At 41.6% G+C, this 17,892-nt stretch overlaps 1 protein-coding gene across 1 annotated transcript in view; it reads left to right on the top strand.

Moving 5' to 3' along the window:
* LOC133537939 (motile sperm domain-containing protein 2-like) overlaps nt 1-10,646 on the top strand; it is a 34,385-nt gene extending 23,739 nt beyond the window's left edge. The window contains exons 11-15 of the mRNA XM_061879119.1: nt 4,059-4,152; nt 4,268-4,364; nt 4,526-4,646; nt 4,722-4,818; nt 10,207-10,646. Coding sequence (XP_061735103.1) covers nt 4,059-4,152; nt 4,268-4,364; nt 4,526-4,646; nt 4,722-4,818; nt 10,207-10,359 — 562 coding nt within the window. The 3' untranslated portion in view covers nt 10,360-10,646. The remainder of the gene's footprint in view (nt 1-4,058; nt 4,153-4,267; nt 4,365-4,525; nt 4,647-4,721; nt 4,819-10,206) is intronic.
* The last annotated feature ends 7,246 nt before the right edge of the window (nt 10,647-17,892 follow it).

The following is a 17,892-nucleotide window of genomic DNA, read 5'->3' as shown; positions in this document are numbered from 1 at the left end:
GTGGGCGTTTTGTCACAGATTTTCCCAAATGAGCACTTTCCTGTCTCGATCTGATAAGTTTTGCAAGGGCCTCTACAGTGGCTACAACATTCTGAATATTAGAAAAAGGCAAAATATGAGAACAACTTTCAGTGCGACAAAGTACAGTTATACACTACTGGAAACTACAACATCATAAACATACACTAAACAGAATTAAATCAATTTGTCCCTCCTGTGAAATCAGGCGAATAGGAATAATCTATTCCAGGGTTGACTTGTGTCCATCCCCTGATGGGGACATTTTTTTATGTGGTTGCAGTGCAGATTTTACATATAGCAAAGTGTAAAACGTAATAAAAACAATGAAAAAGTTGAATGATGATAAAAATGCAAAATGTTCAAGTAACATTTTAACATTCGTAATGGCACTAAAAGTGCAAAAATAAGTCTGCCACTGGTAAAAGTACAGACCAAACCAAGAACACAAAACACAGCAGATACAGGACCATTTTTGTAACATTGGTAAATAGCCAACTACTTAAAAGCATTATTACCTCTGATAAGTTCATTGTAAACACCAGTACAAGTATTACACGCAAACATCTGAGTCGCAACATTTTAAAGCACATGCAGAGATACATAAAGATGCTGGATGCTTACCACTCATTGTACTTCAAATGCAGCTACCGCCATTTTAAGTTCATAAAAAGAGGTTCCCTACAGCCACAGCCCGTAATGACAATAATTTTTGATCTGGCGCCTTTAGAAACCCTGGCATTTTTTTTGCTTTTTGGACTATACTCCTGATTTTGGTTAATTGAATACAGTATTTACAGTATATACGGTGCCATGGATGGCCGCCATCGAGCTGTACTCTTTCGTTGTTGGTGTGTTTTTCTTTGTTTCTTGCATTGAACAGAGAGAGCACAGGCTACCAAGTCAAATTCCAACAATGTGGGTTCAGATCAGGGCTTGTTGTTGGATACAAAGGATTATGGGTATTTTTTGTGTTGCGTTTATGTTGTGTTACTGGGAGGATGTTCTCCCGAAATGTGTTTGTCAATCTTGTTTGGTGTGGCTTCACAGCGTGGCGCATATTACGAAGTGTTAAAATTGTTTATATCACAACCATTAGTGTACTCTGTGTCACCCAGTATGCCTTGCAGTCGTGTGCGTGTGTCTGCATAAACCACACACAACATGATGCTGGATTGACAAGCAGTTTGAACATGCTATAGAAGGCGACAAAGTCAATGGCTTCATAGCACGCCTTAATACTTATCTGGGTGACTGCCGGCAGTCATTCTAGAGAATATTAGTGTCTCCTATTGTCTTCTTTGCTTTGTGACTCGGGTCTTAAATAGCTCTTTGAATGGCAAAGGATATCGATCCCGGAACCATGTATATCAAATATTTCCGGATGGTTTAACCCCCACCCACCCGAATCTAATTAAAATCAATTTTTTCGTCATGTCACCCGCCCAACCCGCGGTTTATTTGCGGACTCCGCGGATGAGACCGCAAACCGCACATCTCTAGTGAGTGTGTTAAAAATACTTGGTCAAAATAGTTTTTTTCTGATTCTGATATTGTTATATGTTGAATACTTTTAACCGATTACTGTAGTTGAAATTTACTTGTACCGAAACTGGATTCTCCACTTGCACGCACCCATTTTGTTGTTGTGATAACACGAGTGAGTGGGCGAAAGACTCTATGCTTGTTATAATGTGGCTGTGTTGATTTAGCATAGTGGCGCTGAAATGAGCTCTGCTTTGTCATTTGTCAACACTATCTGAGTTGACATATCCTAAACCAACAATAACTCAGTGGGTTTTTTTTTATGTCACAATACAATAGATGGCTTTCTGGAAGTTTATTTAGTATTTTATTCTGGATTATTCCCTCTGGGTACTCCGGCTTCCTCCCACTTCCAAAGACATGCACCTGGGGATAGGTTGATTGGCAACACTAAATTGGCCCTAGTGTGTGAATGTGAGTGTGAATGTTGTCTGTCTATCTGTGTTGGCCCTGCGATGAGGTGGCGACTTGTCCAGGGTGTACCCCGCCTTCCGCCCGATTGTAGCTGAGATAGGCACCAGCGACCCCAAAGGGAATAAGCGGTATGAAATAGATGGATGGATGGATTATATACACTGCATTCAAAATATAAGTGCAATATGATGTTTGTTCTTCCAGGTGCCCTGCACTTGATCAAGCATCAAAAATACTAAAGTCGATGGGCTATTTTGTAGGGCTTCCTAAACTCAAAGTGCGGTTCTTGTGTCACATGTTGTTGGTCACGAACCCCAAGATGCAGAAAAGGAAAGGCTTTGTCCAGGGAAACATGACTTATCCATCCATCCATTTTCTACCGCTTATTCCCTTTGGGGTGACGGGGGGTGGTGGTGCCTATCTCAGCTACAATCGGACGGAAGGCGGTGTACACCCTGGACAAGTCGCTATCTCATCACAGGGCCAACACAGATAGACAGACAACATTCACACTTACATTCACACACTAGGGCCAATTTAGTGTTGCCAATCAGTTTATCCCAAGTTGCATGTCTTTGGAAGTGGGAGGAAGCCGGAGTACCCGGAGGGAACCCACGCATTCACGGGGAGGACATGCAAACTCCACACAGAAAGTTCCCGAGTCTGGGATTGAACCCAGGACTACTCAGGACCTTCGTATTGTGAGGCAGACGCACTAACCCCTCTGCCACCGTGAAGCCCTGAAAACATGATTTAATGTCCATCACATAAAGGAAAAAAAACACATACCAGAAACCAGGAACAGCCAAACTGGAAAATGGGAAACAGGATCCAGCAAACAGGAACTAGGAACAAAAAGACAGCATGCTGCAAACAGCTACAGGTTCAACAACAAGTATTAATGACAATAATCCAGCCCGGAGTGGAGGACAAAGCAGGTTTAAATAGCAGGTGGCTGATTGACACCAGGTGTGGCCAGGTGCCAATCAGCCGCAGCTGAGGGTAAGCAGCACTAATGAAGACAATCAGGAAATAACCAAAATAAGAGCGCTGACAGGAAATGACAGAGGAAACACCAAAACATAACTAAACTGTCAGGGACAAGCCTGACATCTTGGTGCGCACTGACACTTACGTTGAGTGAGAGTGTCGTAATCCGCGCAGTTGTGAACATTTTTCACTTCAGCAGATGGGAGATCCACCCATTTTCTACTGCTTATTCCCTTTTTGGGATCGCGGGGGGCGCTGGCGCCTATCTCAGCTACAATGGGGCGGGAGGCGGGGTACACCCTGGACAAGTTGACACCTCATCGCAGGGCCAACACAGATAGACAGACAACATTCAGACTTACATTCACACACCAGGGCCAATTTAGTGTTGCCAATCAACCTATCCCCAGGTGCATGTCTTTGGAAGTGGGAGGAAGCCGGAGTACCCGGAGGGAACCCACGCATTCACGGGGAGAACATGCAAACTCCACACAGAAAGATCCCGAGCCTGGGATTGAACCCAGGACTGCAGGACCTTCGTATTGTGAGGCAGACGCACTAACCCCTCTGCCACCGTGAAGCCCTTAGAATAGGGATAAATGTGTCCAAAAAAGACCAGAAAAAAATTGCTAGATATGTCATTCGTTGAGGGGTGGGAATACTCGCTAAATATAGCGACAAAGTCGTTAAGTTGGCAACGCTGATGTCAGAGTAACGACAAGCTGCATTCACAGACAGTCCCATTATGATGTGTTTATGAGTGACATGCACCTGGGGATAGGTTGATTGGCAACACTAAATTGGCCCTAGTGTGTGAATGTGAGTGTGAATGTTGTCTGTGTTGGCCCTGTGATGAGGTGGCGACTTGTCCAGGGTGTACCCCGCCTTCCGCCCGATTGTAGCTGAGATAGGCACCAGCGCCCCCCGCAACCCCAAATGGAATAAGCGGTAGAAAATGGATGGATGGATGGAGTGCGTGCGAACATGAAGCAGTGTTGGTAAACGAGCTATTGGGCAGGATTTCCAATTCAGTCCATGAGGCTGCTTCACATTTTGATACAATTTTTAATTTTTTTTTTTGCTCAATACAGCCCAGCTGAAGAGCTCAGTTTTGGCTCTGGAGACACAGAGAAGAAAAGCCTCATTATCCTGAGCAACGTGACCAAAAACCCGCTGGCATTTAAGGTGAGCGCACGCTACTTGCAGATTATTCATGCTATAAAGTATTGACTTATTTTACGCCACGTAGCAGGCATTCACAACAAATGGTAGCTCTAATGGCGGTTCCTCTACATGACAGGTCCGTACCACGGCACCTGAGAAGTACAGAGTGAAGCCCAGCAGTAGCTCTTGTGAACCCGGCGGCTCGATCGATATAGTGGTCTCCTTGCATGGAGGTACTTGTTTTAGTTCACTGGACATGATCAAATCCGCTTAAGTGAGGACGCCTATTCCCTACTCCCTCGCTACGTCTAAGCCGCATCAAACCGTAGTGTTGTTTTGAAAGACAGGCCTCCCGTGGCCTACAGTTTGCTCTAAAAGCTTTCATTTACTGCAGGTTCTCAGGCGTCCCCCCAGGACCGGTTCTTGGTGATGGCTGCTGAGATGGATAATGTAGGATCCCAAGAACTGGCTCAGTTTTGGAAAGAAGTACCAAAAGCTAGGATTATGGAGCACAGGTACAGTTACAGTACATAGCTTGTTTGTAGTGACTTGAGAAGGTCTTTCACCTGAGATGGTCTTTCTCCTTGCAGGTTACGCTGCCATGTGCTGGAGAGTGTTAAATTGGCAGGAAGCTCTCTGAAGGGCGGTGTGGCTGACACTGGAAACAGCCAGGACGTAAACACAGCGGTAATTTTGAAAGACGTATCTTGTGTTAAATTGCAGTTGTTCTTTTTGGACACAAAATTATGTACACCACCAGTAAGGGACCTCATGCATGCCCTGGAAATTCGATTAATATGCTCGTGTCACACTGTCATCAATAAAGGCCAAGTGAAATGAGATTTTCTTATTTAAACGGGGATAGCAGGTCCATTTTATGTGTCATACTTGATCATTTCACGATATTGCCATATTTTTGCTGAAAGGATTTAGTCGAGAACATCGACGATAAAGTTCGCAACTTTTGGTGCTGATAAAAAAAGCCTTGCCTGTACCGTAAGTAGCAGACGATGTGCGCGTGACGTCACGGGTTGTGGAGCTGCTCACATCTGAACATTGTTTACAATCATGGCCACCAGCAGCGAGAGCGATTCGGACCGAGAAAGCGACGATTTCCCCATTAATTTGAGCGAGGATGAAAGATTCGTGGATGAGGAAAGTGAGAGTGAAGGACTAGAAAAAAGAAAAAAAAGGACTATACAGTGGGAGCGATTCAGATGTTATTAGACAAATTTACTAAGATAATTCTGGAAATTCCATCTGCTTATTGTGTTACTAGTGTTTTAGTGAGATTACATGGTCGTACCAGTACAACCCGCACCTATCTTCAACACCAGTCGACGGATGGTGGCGATGCCCATCTCTGCCCTTCGCAAGGGACCCTCTTCGAAACACGATCTTTCGAAATATATGCTGCGTAATACACTGTACTTTGTGTGTGTGGTCCAATCCAACCGTGTTCGCTTGACCGCTCTGTTCCATAGTAAAGTTTCACCGTCATCTTTCGGGATTGTAAACAATGAAACACCGGCTGTGTTTGTGTTGCTAAAGGCGGCCGCAATACACCGCTTCCCACTTACAGCTTTCTTCTTTGACGTCTCCATTATTCATTGAACAAATTGCAAAAGATTCAGCAACACAAGTGTCCATAATACTGTGGAATTATGCGATGAAAACAGACTACTTATAGCTGTGAACGGTGCTGGAACAAAATGTCCTCTACAAAACACCTGTTTTAGCATGATACTTCCGCTCGAAATTTAAAATTGCAAATTAGTAAACTAAACCGGCCGTATTGGCATGTGTTGCAATGTTAATATTTCATCATTGATATATAAACTATCAGACTGCTTGGTGGGTAGTAGTGGGTTTCAGTAGGCCTTTAAAAATCATAGCATCATACAAGCACAAATAGAAGCATCTCTTACTAGTAAAACTTATAAACAATAAAAATTCAAGTTACTACTTTAAGATGCTCACTGAACTCCCAATAAATGCAAATATTTCGCAATAAGACTTTTGAGTCATACTGTCCTAACATTTTGTGACTTACAGTAGATGTTGCATTCCTATTACAAATAGGTCTCAGTATGATGCAAACTCTACCCACAGAAATGATCTTATAAAAAGCCAGAATATTTCATACTGATCTTGTATTGAGTCTCATTAGACTGTGCATGTGCACCTAATGTTGACGATGATATGGACGTATTATTGACATTGTATTTTCATAACGTGTTCCAAAGATAGCCCCCAATCCCTAGATTAGCACTTAGTAAGGGAATGCTTTCGTTGTTTGCAGGAGCTACACATTTTCTTACCACCATTTTATTTTCATTTACTCTTTAGCCTGTGGACAAGCGAGGCGGCGTGACTGACTCCCCCTTCTCCAAATTACTTTCTAAATGTCTCTCTAATTGATTTTAGAAATCAATATGAGGACAGATTGGAAGCTTAATAAACTCATTAAAATGGAGTTACATAGTTGTTGTTTGTTTGTTTACACACAAACTGACCACTCCGGTACACGTTGCCTTGTTTTTCCACTCTTTATGCTACACTAAATGCTTTCCTAATTAACATCAGGGTTTCCCCTTAATGTATTTAAATGTGGTGTGCCGCCACGGTGTTTTTATTACCACCTCTACTTGAAAATATACGATTTTTTTTTTTACTTGAAAACAAATTAAAGTAATATAATATATTGTAGCCCCCAGAAGAAATCACACAAAGTCAGACGCTATTTGTAACTCCTATGATCTTATGATAACAATATCTCCCGTGTAAACACTTTCGTCTTGTCAGTCCGTGCTTCCCTGGACACAAAACACTTCCTCATTCTCCGCCAATCACATTTCATGCACGGACGGTGTGTTTGCAAACATGTCAAAAGCTGACATCAAATCCAAACCACACGAACATTAAACATTAAAATTAACTGGTCCTTACAGTACAAACTGATACATATATATATATATATATATATATATATATATATATATATATATAGAATATTATTTGTGCACTATTGACAAGTGATGTACAGAAAACTTAATCACCGAAAACCACTCTATTGAAACCGGATGTAAACAAAACGCACACCATTGCAATGTGGGTGTAATTTTTATATGTATTGCAAATATACCCATGGAAAGCCATCTACAAAATGTGCAAATATTAAAAGGACTGGCAGCTTTCAAAAAGAGAAAGTTCAACTAGAGCAACAGCGCCAAGCAAGTGTGACGTAATGCTCGCTGCAGCACTCTTCTTTCTTCTTTCCTCACTGCTTTAGAAGTATTGCTACAAGGAATAAGTACATTACTTTAACAACAACAAAACAATGTTTAATTTTCCTGAAGTAATCAATAAAGTACTATCTATCCGTCTATGTTGAAGGCCTACTGAAACCCACTACTACCGACCACGCAGTCTGATAGTTTATATATCAATGATGAAATATTAACATTGCAACACATGCCAATACGGCCTTTTTAGTTTACTAAATTGCAATTTTAAATTTCCCGCGAAGCGTCTTGTTAAAAAGGTCGCGGTATGTTGACGCGTGCGTTTGACGTCACCGGTTGTAGCGGACATTTTTTTACAACCCGATCCAAGCTATTAGTAGTCTGTTTTAATCACATAATTACACGGTATTTTGGACATATGTGTTGCTGAATTTTTGGCAATTTGTTCAATTAATAATGGAGAAGTCAAAGTAGAAAGATGGAGGTGGGAAGCGGTGTATTTGCAGCTGCCTTTAGCATCAAAAACACAGCCGGTGTTTCCTTGTTTAAAATTCCCGAAGGTGAAGCTTTACTATTGAACAGAGCGGTCAAGCGAACATGGTTCCCGACCACATGTCAACCGGCAGGTTTTGGTGAGAAAATTGTGGTAATAGGTCGGCTCTTACCGTAGTTATGAGCGGAGCTTGTGTCCTCCTGCAGCTGCGGGGCTTCACTCAGAGACACTGGTGGTCACCACACCCGTGGCCACACCCCTCCGACTTTCAGGTACCATATAATCTCACTAAAACACTTGTAACACAATAAGAAGATAAGGTTTTTTCCAGAGTTGTCCTAGTAAATGTGTCTAATAAGATCTGAATCGCTCTCACTGCCTTCGCCTTTTTTTTTTTTAAACCTTTTTTTTAAACCTTTTTTTTTGTTTTGTTTTGGGGGTTTTTCTAGTCCTTCACTCTCACTTTCCTCATCCACAAATCTTTCATCCTCGCTCAAATTAATGGGGAAATTGTCGCTTTCTCGGTCCTAATCGCTCTAGCTGCTGGTGGCTATGATTGTAAACAATGTTCAGATGTGAGGAGCCCTACAACCCGTGATGTCACGCGCACATCGTATGCTACTTCCGGTACAGGCAAGGCTTTTTTATTAGCGACCAAAAGTTGCAAACTTTATCGTCGATGTTCTCTACTAAATCCTTTCAGCAAAAATATGTCAATATCGCAAAATGATCAAGTATGACACATAGAATGCACTTGCTATCCCCGTTTAAATAAGAAAATCTAATTTCAGTAGGCCTTTAAATGGAAGTCATGGGCAAATGCGCTTTAGACAGGTTTTGTATACATTCTTAGCTATTACACAAGCGTAAAGAGAACTCATAATAGGTGCAAAAACCGTACCTTAACTTTTATAAAAAGTAGCAAAGTGAATGGGGAGGCTGCAGTCTCATCAATTCGTAGAAGTGTTGATAAAAAGACACAAAGAGCGAAAGTTAGAAGGTAATCTTTAGTTGAACTTAAAGGCCTACTGAAAGCCACTACTACCGACCACGCAGTCTGATAGTTTATATATCAATGATGAAATATTAACATTGCAACACATGCCAATACGGCCTTTTTAGTTTACTAAATTGCAATTTTAAATTTCCCGCGGAGTTTCTCGTTGAAAACGTCGTGGAATGATGACGCGTATGTTTGTGAGGGGACATTTGGAAGGGGCATATTACCTCAGCACCACTTACGGCTAAAAGTCGTCTCTTTTCATCGCATAATTACACAGTAATTTGGACATCTGTGTTGCTGAATCTTTAGCAATTTGTTCAATTAATAATGGAGAGTATAAAGAACAATGCTGTTGGTGGAAAGCGGTGTATTGCAGCTGTCTTTAGCACCGAGACACAGCCTGTGTTTCTTTGTTCGTTGTGAAGTTTTAACACAGAGCGGTCAGGCGAACATGTTTCTCTGCGTCAATCAGCATGTTTTTGGATGGGAAAATTGTAATATTAAGTCAGCTCTTACCGGAGACATCAGTGGATTATGCGTCCTCCTGCAGTAGCTGTCAAAAAAGGCAGCTGTGATCTTGGCTCCTCGGCTTCTCTCTGAGACACTGGCGTGTTCACCGCAGCCACCCGACTTTGAGGTATGTCTTTAGAATCTCACTAAAACACTATTAAAACAATAAGCAGATAAGGGATCTTCCAGAATTATCCTAGTAAATTTGTCTAATTACATCTGAATCGTTCACACTGCCGCCGCCCGGAGCCGTCGCTTTTAATTTATTATTATTATAATTTTTTTTTTATAGTCCTTTACTATCAATATCCTCATCCTCGAATATTTCATCCTCGCTCAAATTATTGGGGAAATTGTCGCTTTCTTGGTCCGAATAGCTCTTACTGCTGAGGATGTGAGAAGCCCTACAACCGGTGAAATCATGCGCACATCGTCTGCTACTTCCGGTAAAGGCAAGGCTTTTTTATTAGCGACCAAAAGTTGCGAACTTAATCGTCAATGTTCTCTACTAAATCCTTTCAGCAAAAATATGGCAATATCGCGAAATGATCAAGTATGACACATAGAATGGACCTGCTATCCCCGTTTAAATAAGAAAATATCATTTCAGTAGGCCTTTAAGCTACATTGAGCTCTTTCAGGAAATTGCCTGGTGGAGGTTCCAACTTTAGGCGTATAATTTTCCAGAATTCTAGCCTTAGGTGTGGTAGATTTTAGAATTTCTGCTGTGTACTTCTTTGTTCTTCATGTGCCTTAACCTTCTATCCTTTCCAGAGCTTACAGTAAGTCCAGGTTTTCCTAAATAATTTGGTTTGTCTCGCCAGCTCATGCGATTGATGGCCAGCAACTGCAGGCTGGAGCAAAACATCAACACGTGTCTGTGGATCCAGAAGGTTCTCGTTGGCTTGGTCGTCGGTCTGTTCGTGCTAAACCTGTTCTGCATTCATTTGCTGACTACGTCACAGCAGCCATCTTGACCTGACGCCCTTTGAAGAAGAAGAAGAAGAAGCAGCCACCTGAGGGCACATATGCCCCTCCCTCTTTCTCTCTGTTGCCATGGTGAGAGGAGTTAGCGCCAAATTGAGGGGTATGACACTTTTAATGACCTCACAGCATTTTTTTTTATGCTGATTATTATTATAACAAAATTGTATTTATTGCAAAATAACATGTAGGGAAAGTTTATTTTTGTGATCACATTGTACAATATTTTATATGATATTCTACCGCAGATATTACAATAAACTCTTGTCAGGAAAACTCATTTTGTTCAGGCGCTCTTAAAGAAGCACATTCAGCCGCATGTGTCTAATTGAAAACACGGCCATGTTGGAGCCAAAGCTCTCCACTCGGAGAGCGAAGAACCACTGGAGATCTCCGTGTCTCCATTTCTTTTAATTAGCCAGCACCGGCCCACTGAATATACACGAGCAATTTGTAGTGAGTGCGAGAACGCGGTGCGCATCCCCCCCACCTCGTGGCTTATTGACAATCCACAATATCTATAACAAGATCCGAGCAATCAGGACACGAGGAGCTATCACAATTTGGTTTATTAACATGTACCGCAGTGTTGTGCTGCCCAAACGCGCTCCAGTGGTGATTGCAATGATTCAGGCAATAATGAGCAAACTAATGGCGTGTTGATTACACGGTTGTTTGGGGGACCTGCGTTGTCTAACCTACTTAAGTTTCAACTTTTCAGATGCTTCTTTCGTCGCACGCTAATCTGGAAACTTTTCTGGATGCAAAACCTGATGTGGGAGCTGAGCCGAGGATGTCGTTGTGGCCGTTGGGGCGGCATAGCTCGGTTGGTAGAGCGGCCGTGTCAGGAATTTGCGGGTTGCAGGTTCGATTCCCGCTTCTGGCATCCTAGTCACTGCCGTTGTGTCCTTGGGCAAGACACTTTACCCACCTGCTCCCAGTGCCACCCACACTGGTTTAAATGTAACTTAGATATTGGGTTTCACTATGTAAAGCGCTTTGAGTCACTTGAGAAAAGCGCTATATAAATATAATTCACTTCACTTCACTTGTGCAGCCCTTTGAGACACTCGTTATTTAGAGGCCTACTGAAATTAGATTTTCTTATTCAAACGGGGATAGCAGGTCCATTCTATGTGTCATACTTGATCATTTTGTGATATAGCCATATTTTTGCTGAAAGGATTTAGTAGAGAACATCGACGATAAAATTTGCAACTTTTGGTCACTAATAAAAAAAAGCCTTGGCTTTACCGGAAGTAGCAGATGATGACGTCACCGGTGTGAGGGCTCCTCACATCCTCACATTGTTTCTAATGGGAGCCTCCAGCAGCAAGAGCTACTCGGACCGAGAAAACGACAATTTCCCCATTAATTTGAGCGAGGATGAAAGATTTGTGGCTGAGGATATTAATAGCGAAGGACTAGAAAAAAGAAAAAAAAGGAAATTGCATTGGAAGCGATTCAGATGTTTTCAGACACATTTACTAGGATAATTCTAAGAAATCCCTTATCTTTCTATTGTGTTGCTAGTGTTTTAGTGAGTTAAATAGTACCTGATAGTCGGAGGAGTGTGTCTACGGGTGTGTTGACCCCAGTCTCTGAGGGAAGTCACGGCAGCTGCATGGACGGCGAAAGATCCGCAGATCTCCGGTAAGAGGCGACTTTCTACCACAATTTTCTCACTGAAACCTGCCGGTTGACAAGCGGTCGGGATCCATAGTAAAGCTTCACCTCTGGGAATTTTAAACAAGGAAACACTGTGTGTTTGTGTGGCGAAAGGCTAAAGCTTCCCAACTCCATCTTTCTACTTTGACTTCTCCATTATTAATTGAACAAATTGCAAAAAATTCAGCAACACAGATGTCCAAAATACTGTGTAATTGCGCCATGAAAAGAGAGGACTTTTAGCCGCAAGAGGTGCTGCGCTAAAATGTCACCTCCAACCCGAGACGTCATCATACGCGTTTTCAACAAGAAACTCCGCGGGAAATTAAAAATTGTAATTTAGTAAACTAAACCGGCCGTATTGGCATGTGTTGCAATGTTAATATTTCATCATTGATATATAAACTATCAGACTGCGTGGTCGGTAGTAGTGGGTTTCTGTAGGCCTTTAGGGCTATATAAGTAAACATTGATTGATTGATAAAACTTGCATTAGTTGCGTTTTAGACCATTTGGGTTGAACAGTGCATGCGGGAAGTATTCACAGAGCTTCACATTTTCCACATTTTGATTTGTTAAAGCAGGGGTCTCAAACTCAATTTACCTGGAGGCCACTGGATGCAGAGTCTGGGTGAGGCTGGGCCGCAAGAAAAGATTTCTTTTAAAAAATGTTGCATACTCCTCAGCATGTCTAGTTGTATAACGACGTTTCAAATTGTATCCCTTGTGCACCGCAACTTTCTGTCTGCAAATAAGACACGTCGGGGTGCCGATGTGCTCAACAAAGAAATATTGCATCTCCCAACTTTTCCTAGAATAGTCTTTGCACATCACTAATCCTTCTCTTCACTGCAAGCTTTGAAAAAGACATGTTTGGGTTTGTGGAATGTATTTGTATTTCGCCGACGCACGGAGAATAATGTTATTTCCGCAATGTGTGTCGTTCCGCTTTTCCTCCCTACAGCAACACGGCGGTCGGCAGATAATAGCCGAGAAAGTACTGGGTTATCGAGCGCAAAAAAGTGACGGCTCCCAGAGTGTTATCCGGGCGTCATATAGAAATGCAGTGGGGCAAAAAAGTATTTAGTCAGCCCCGATTGTGCAAGTTGTCCCACTTAAAATCATGACAGAGGTCTGTAATTTTCATCATAGGTACACTTCAACTGTGAGAGACAGAATGTGAAAAAAAAAATCCAGGAATTCACATTGGAGGAATTTTAAAGAATTAATTTGTAAATTATGGTGGAAAATAAGTATTTGGTCAACCATTCAAAGCTCTCACTGATTGAAGGAGGTTTTGGCTTAAAATCTCGCGATACATGGCCCCGTTCATTCTTTCCTTAACACGGATCTATTGTCCTGTCACCTTAGCAGAAAAACAGCCCCAAAGCATGATGTTTCCACCCCCATGTTTCACAGTAGGTATGATGTTCTTTGGATGTAACTCAGTATTCTTCTTCCTCCAAACACGACGAGTTGAGTTTATACCAGAAAGTTCTATTTTGGTTTCATCTGACCACATGACATCCTCCCAATCCTCTGCTGTATCATCCATGTGCTCTCTGACAAACTTCAGACGGGCCTGGACATGCACTGGCTTAAGCATGGGGGCACGTCTGGCACTGCAGGATTTGATTCCCTGTCGGCTAGTGTGTTACTGATGGTGACCTTTGTTACTTTGGTCCCAGCTCTCTGTAGGTCATTCACCAGGTCCCCCCGTGTGGTTCTGAGATTTTTGCTCACCGTTCTCATGATCATTTTGACCCCACGGGATGAGATCTTGCGTGGAGCCCCAGATAGAGGGAGATTATCAGTGGTCTTGTATGTCTTCCATTTTCTCATAATTTCTCTCATAGTTGTTTTATTGACACCAAGTTGCTTGCTTATTGTAGATTCACTCTTCCCAGTCTGGTGCAGGTCTACAATTATTTTCCTGGTGTCCTTCGACAGCTCTTTGGTCTTGGCCATAGCGGAGTTTGGAGTCTCACTGTTTGAGGCTGTGGACAGGTGTCTTCTATACAGATAACGAGTTCAAACAAGTGCCATTAATACAGGTAATGAGTGGAGGACAGAAGAGCTTCTTAAAGAAGAAGTTACAGAGATCTTCCTTGTTTGAAGTGACCAAATACTTATTTTCCACCATAATTTACAAATAAATTCTTTAAAATTCTTACAATGTGAATTCCTGGATTTTTTTTCACATTCTGTCTCTCACAGTTGAAGTGTACCCATGATGAAAATTACAGACCTCTGTCATCATTTTAAGTGGGAGAACTTGCACAATCGGTGGCTGACTAAACACTTTTTTTCCCCACTGTATATGTAGTGTTCATCTTGTGAGGCAATGCATGTTAAACAAAAATAAAACTAATAACAGTTTGGATTGGTCCAGGTTATCGGGGACTGTTATTACTGACGGACAGGTGTCGCGGTGTAACTGCAGCCAGGCATGTAAGAAAACCCTCGTCTCCATGGCAAACTCTCTGTCGCTCTCACTCATTCGCCGCTTTTCCACCAACGCAGGGGTAGGCAACCCAGAACGTTGAAAGAGCCATTTTGGACCCAAATGACACAATGCTGTCCAGCGCCATTCATATAAAACTTGCGGGCCGCACTAACATTAAACTTTCATATTAAGGTGGGGGCCGCCAAATAACCTCTCGCGGGCCGCAGACCCCTGTGTTAAAGCCTTATTCCAAAATGCAATAACTTAATTTTTGTCTTTAAAATTCTACAAACTCTCCATAATGACAATGTGAAATTGTTTTTTTAAGTAAAAAATGCATTAAAAATTATCACTTGTACATAAATATTCACAGCCTTTGCTCAATACTTTGTTGATGCATCTTTGGCAGCAATTACAGCCTCAGGCCTTTTTGAATATGATGACACAAGCTTGGCACACCTATCTTTGGGCAGTTTCACCCATTCCTCTTTGCAGCACCTCACAAGCTCCTTCAAATTGGATGAGAAGCGTTGGTTTTCATCCAGAATGTCTCTCTACATTGCTGCATTCACCTTTCCCTCTATCCTGACTAATCTCCCAGTTCCTACTGCTAAAAAAAATAATATCCCCACCATGCTTAACTGTAGGGATGGTATTGGCTTGGTGATGAGCGGTGCCTGCTTTCCTCCAAACATGATGCCTGGCCTTCACGCCACATATTTCAATCTTTGTCTCCTTAGACCAGAAAATGTTACGTCTCATTGTGCGAGAGTCATTCAGGTGCATTTTGGCAAACATTTTCCTAAGAAATGTCTTCCGTTTGGCCACGACACCATAAATGCCTGATTAGTGGATTGCTGCAGAGATAGTTGTCCTGCTCGAAAGTTCTGCTGTAGTTCTGACAGAGTGACCCAAAGGATTCTTGGTCACCTGCCTGACTAGACTAAGATGAATGTAGCAATGTAGAGAGACATCCTGGATGAAAACCAATGCTTGCCATCCATTCTGATGGAGCTTGAGAGGTGCTGCAAAGAGGAATGGGCGAAACTTCCAAAAGATTGGTGTGCCAAACTTGTGGCATTACATAAAGACTTGAGCCTTTGTTGCTGCCAAAGGTGTATCAACAAAAGATATTAAATGTGAATACTTATGTACATGCAAATTGTTTGTAGTTTTTCTAGTTTTATTACATTTGCAAGATAAAAAAAAAATGTAATTATGAGGTATTATGAGGTCTGTAGAATTTTGAGGACAAACATGAATTTATTCCATTTAAAAATAAGGCTGTACCATAACAAAATATGGAAAAAGTGAAGCGCTCTAAATACTTTCCAGATGCACTGTACATATATTGGTCTTTGCACGGGAACAAGTATATACAGGATGAACAAAACCTACATCGGCGCTATTATTCCCCAGACGCATTTATCACCGCGTAATTGTTCCAACATCGCTAATTCCACATTGTGTCATTCTCCTGGCAGCTTTAGGAGTCACAAGCTTCTCAATTAAATTGATTTTACATCACATCAAAACATGCTTCAACTTCCAGTCCTCATGCAGTCTGTGAACACATACTGATTTAGACCAAATTGGGAAGGAGTGGATCAATATAAAATGAATGAGCTCTGCATTATAATAAGGTGCGGTGGAGCAAATTAAATGCTTTTGAAAGTAGAAAAACTTTCTGGAAAAATGTATTTCAATTTAGTAAGAATCATTGACCCCAAAAAAGGTAGCGTGACAAGTAAAAAAGTTAGCTTTTGTTTTCCCCAAAGCACAATTCCCCTTGTCCCATGCTGTTATTTTAGTACAAGGGTCACTAAAATACCTCAAGAGCCATAATAGTAGAACTGGTATTTATCCGCTTTTGCTGCTTATACAGAATAGCGACCTGAAAAAGGCAGAACAAAATATGGCTTTTACAGGCAATGTGAAAGGCCATAGTATTCCACACGGCACTCTACCTAGTCCCTTACTGTTTTGCTGTTACTTTTTTTTTTCCATTAGTAGAGTCACTCGTATAGCTCAAGGGTTCCCGACCTTTTTTCCATTACGGACCGGTTTAATTTAGGCATTATTTTCAGGGACCAGCTCTCCAATTGTGCCCGATAAATACAGCAAAAATAAGTGCATGAACAATACAACTCACTATAGCGCTGAATTAGTAGGAGCCCTGTGGCTTGTTTCTTTGCAATGAGATCCCCAGCGTTAACCTGCTGGGGACTGCAGATGGAAATCAGCCTTTAGCTACAATCGGTCACATTTGTATTTTTATGTTCATTAAGGTGCATTGTATCGTGTCACAAAGTTATAACAAATGGCAACTTCCTATAAGGAATTTTTTTGTACATCTTTATACAAGCTTATTGGTGTGTTTGGACCAGTGGTTCTCAAATGAGGGTACGCGTAACCCTGAGGCTACTTGAAGGTATGCCAAGGGGTACGTGAGATTTTTTTAAATATTCTAAAAATAGCAACAATTCAAAAATCATTTATAAATATATTGATTGAATAATATTTCAACAAAATATGAATGTAAGTTCATAAACTGTGAAAATAAATGCAACAATGCAATATTCAGTGTTGACAGCTAGATTTTTTGCGGACATGTTCCATAAATATTGATATTAAAGATTTCTTTTTTTGTGAAGAAATATTTAGAATTAAGTTCATGAATCCAAATGGATCTCTATTTCAATCCCCAAAGAGGGCACAACAAGTTGATGTGTAAAAATCTTTATTTCTAATTGTATCACTTGTTTATTTTTCAACAGGTTTTTAGTTACTTATATATATATTTTCCAAATAGTTCAAGAAAGACCACTACAAATGAGCAATATTTTGCACTGTTATACAATTTAATAAATCAGAAACTGATGACATAGTGTGAATGTGAGTGTGAATGTTGTCTGTCTATCTGTGTTGGCCCTGCGATGAGGTGGCGACTTGTCCAGGGTGTACCCCGCCTTCTGCCCGATTGTAGCTGAGATAGGCGCCAGCGCCCCCTGCGACCCCAAAAGGGAATAAGCGGTAGAAAATGGATGGATGGATGATGACATAGTGCTGTATTTTACTTCATCTCTTTTTTTCAACCAAAAATGTTTTGCTCTGATTAGGGGGTACATGAATTAAAAAAATGTTCACAGTGGGTACATCACAGAAAAAAGGTTGAGAACCACTAGTGTAGTGCAGGGGTCGGCAACCTTTACCACTCCACTCAAAGAGCCATTTTGACCCGTTTCACAAAATATAGAAGACAATGGGGGCCGCAACCATCCATCCATCCATCCATTTCCTACCGCTTATCATTCTCGCGAATATCTGCTGATGGTCACGTAGATATCAGTAATATGGGCGAGCTATGAAGCCACTGCCTTTGACGCCTTCTACAACATGTGCAAACGGCTTG

This window comes from Nerophis ophidion, linkage group LG19 (assembly GCF_033978795.1).
Source record: "Nerophis ophidion isolate RoL-2023_Sa linkage group LG19, RoL_Noph_v1.0, whole genome shotgun sequence".
NCBI classification, from domain to species: domain Eukaryota; kingdom Metazoa; phylum Chordata; class Actinopteri; order Syngnathiformes; family Syngnathidae; genus Nerophis; species Nerophis ophidion.
The sequence above is the reverse complement of the archived record's forward strand: the minus strand, read 5'-3'. Positions and strand labels throughout refer to the sequence as shown.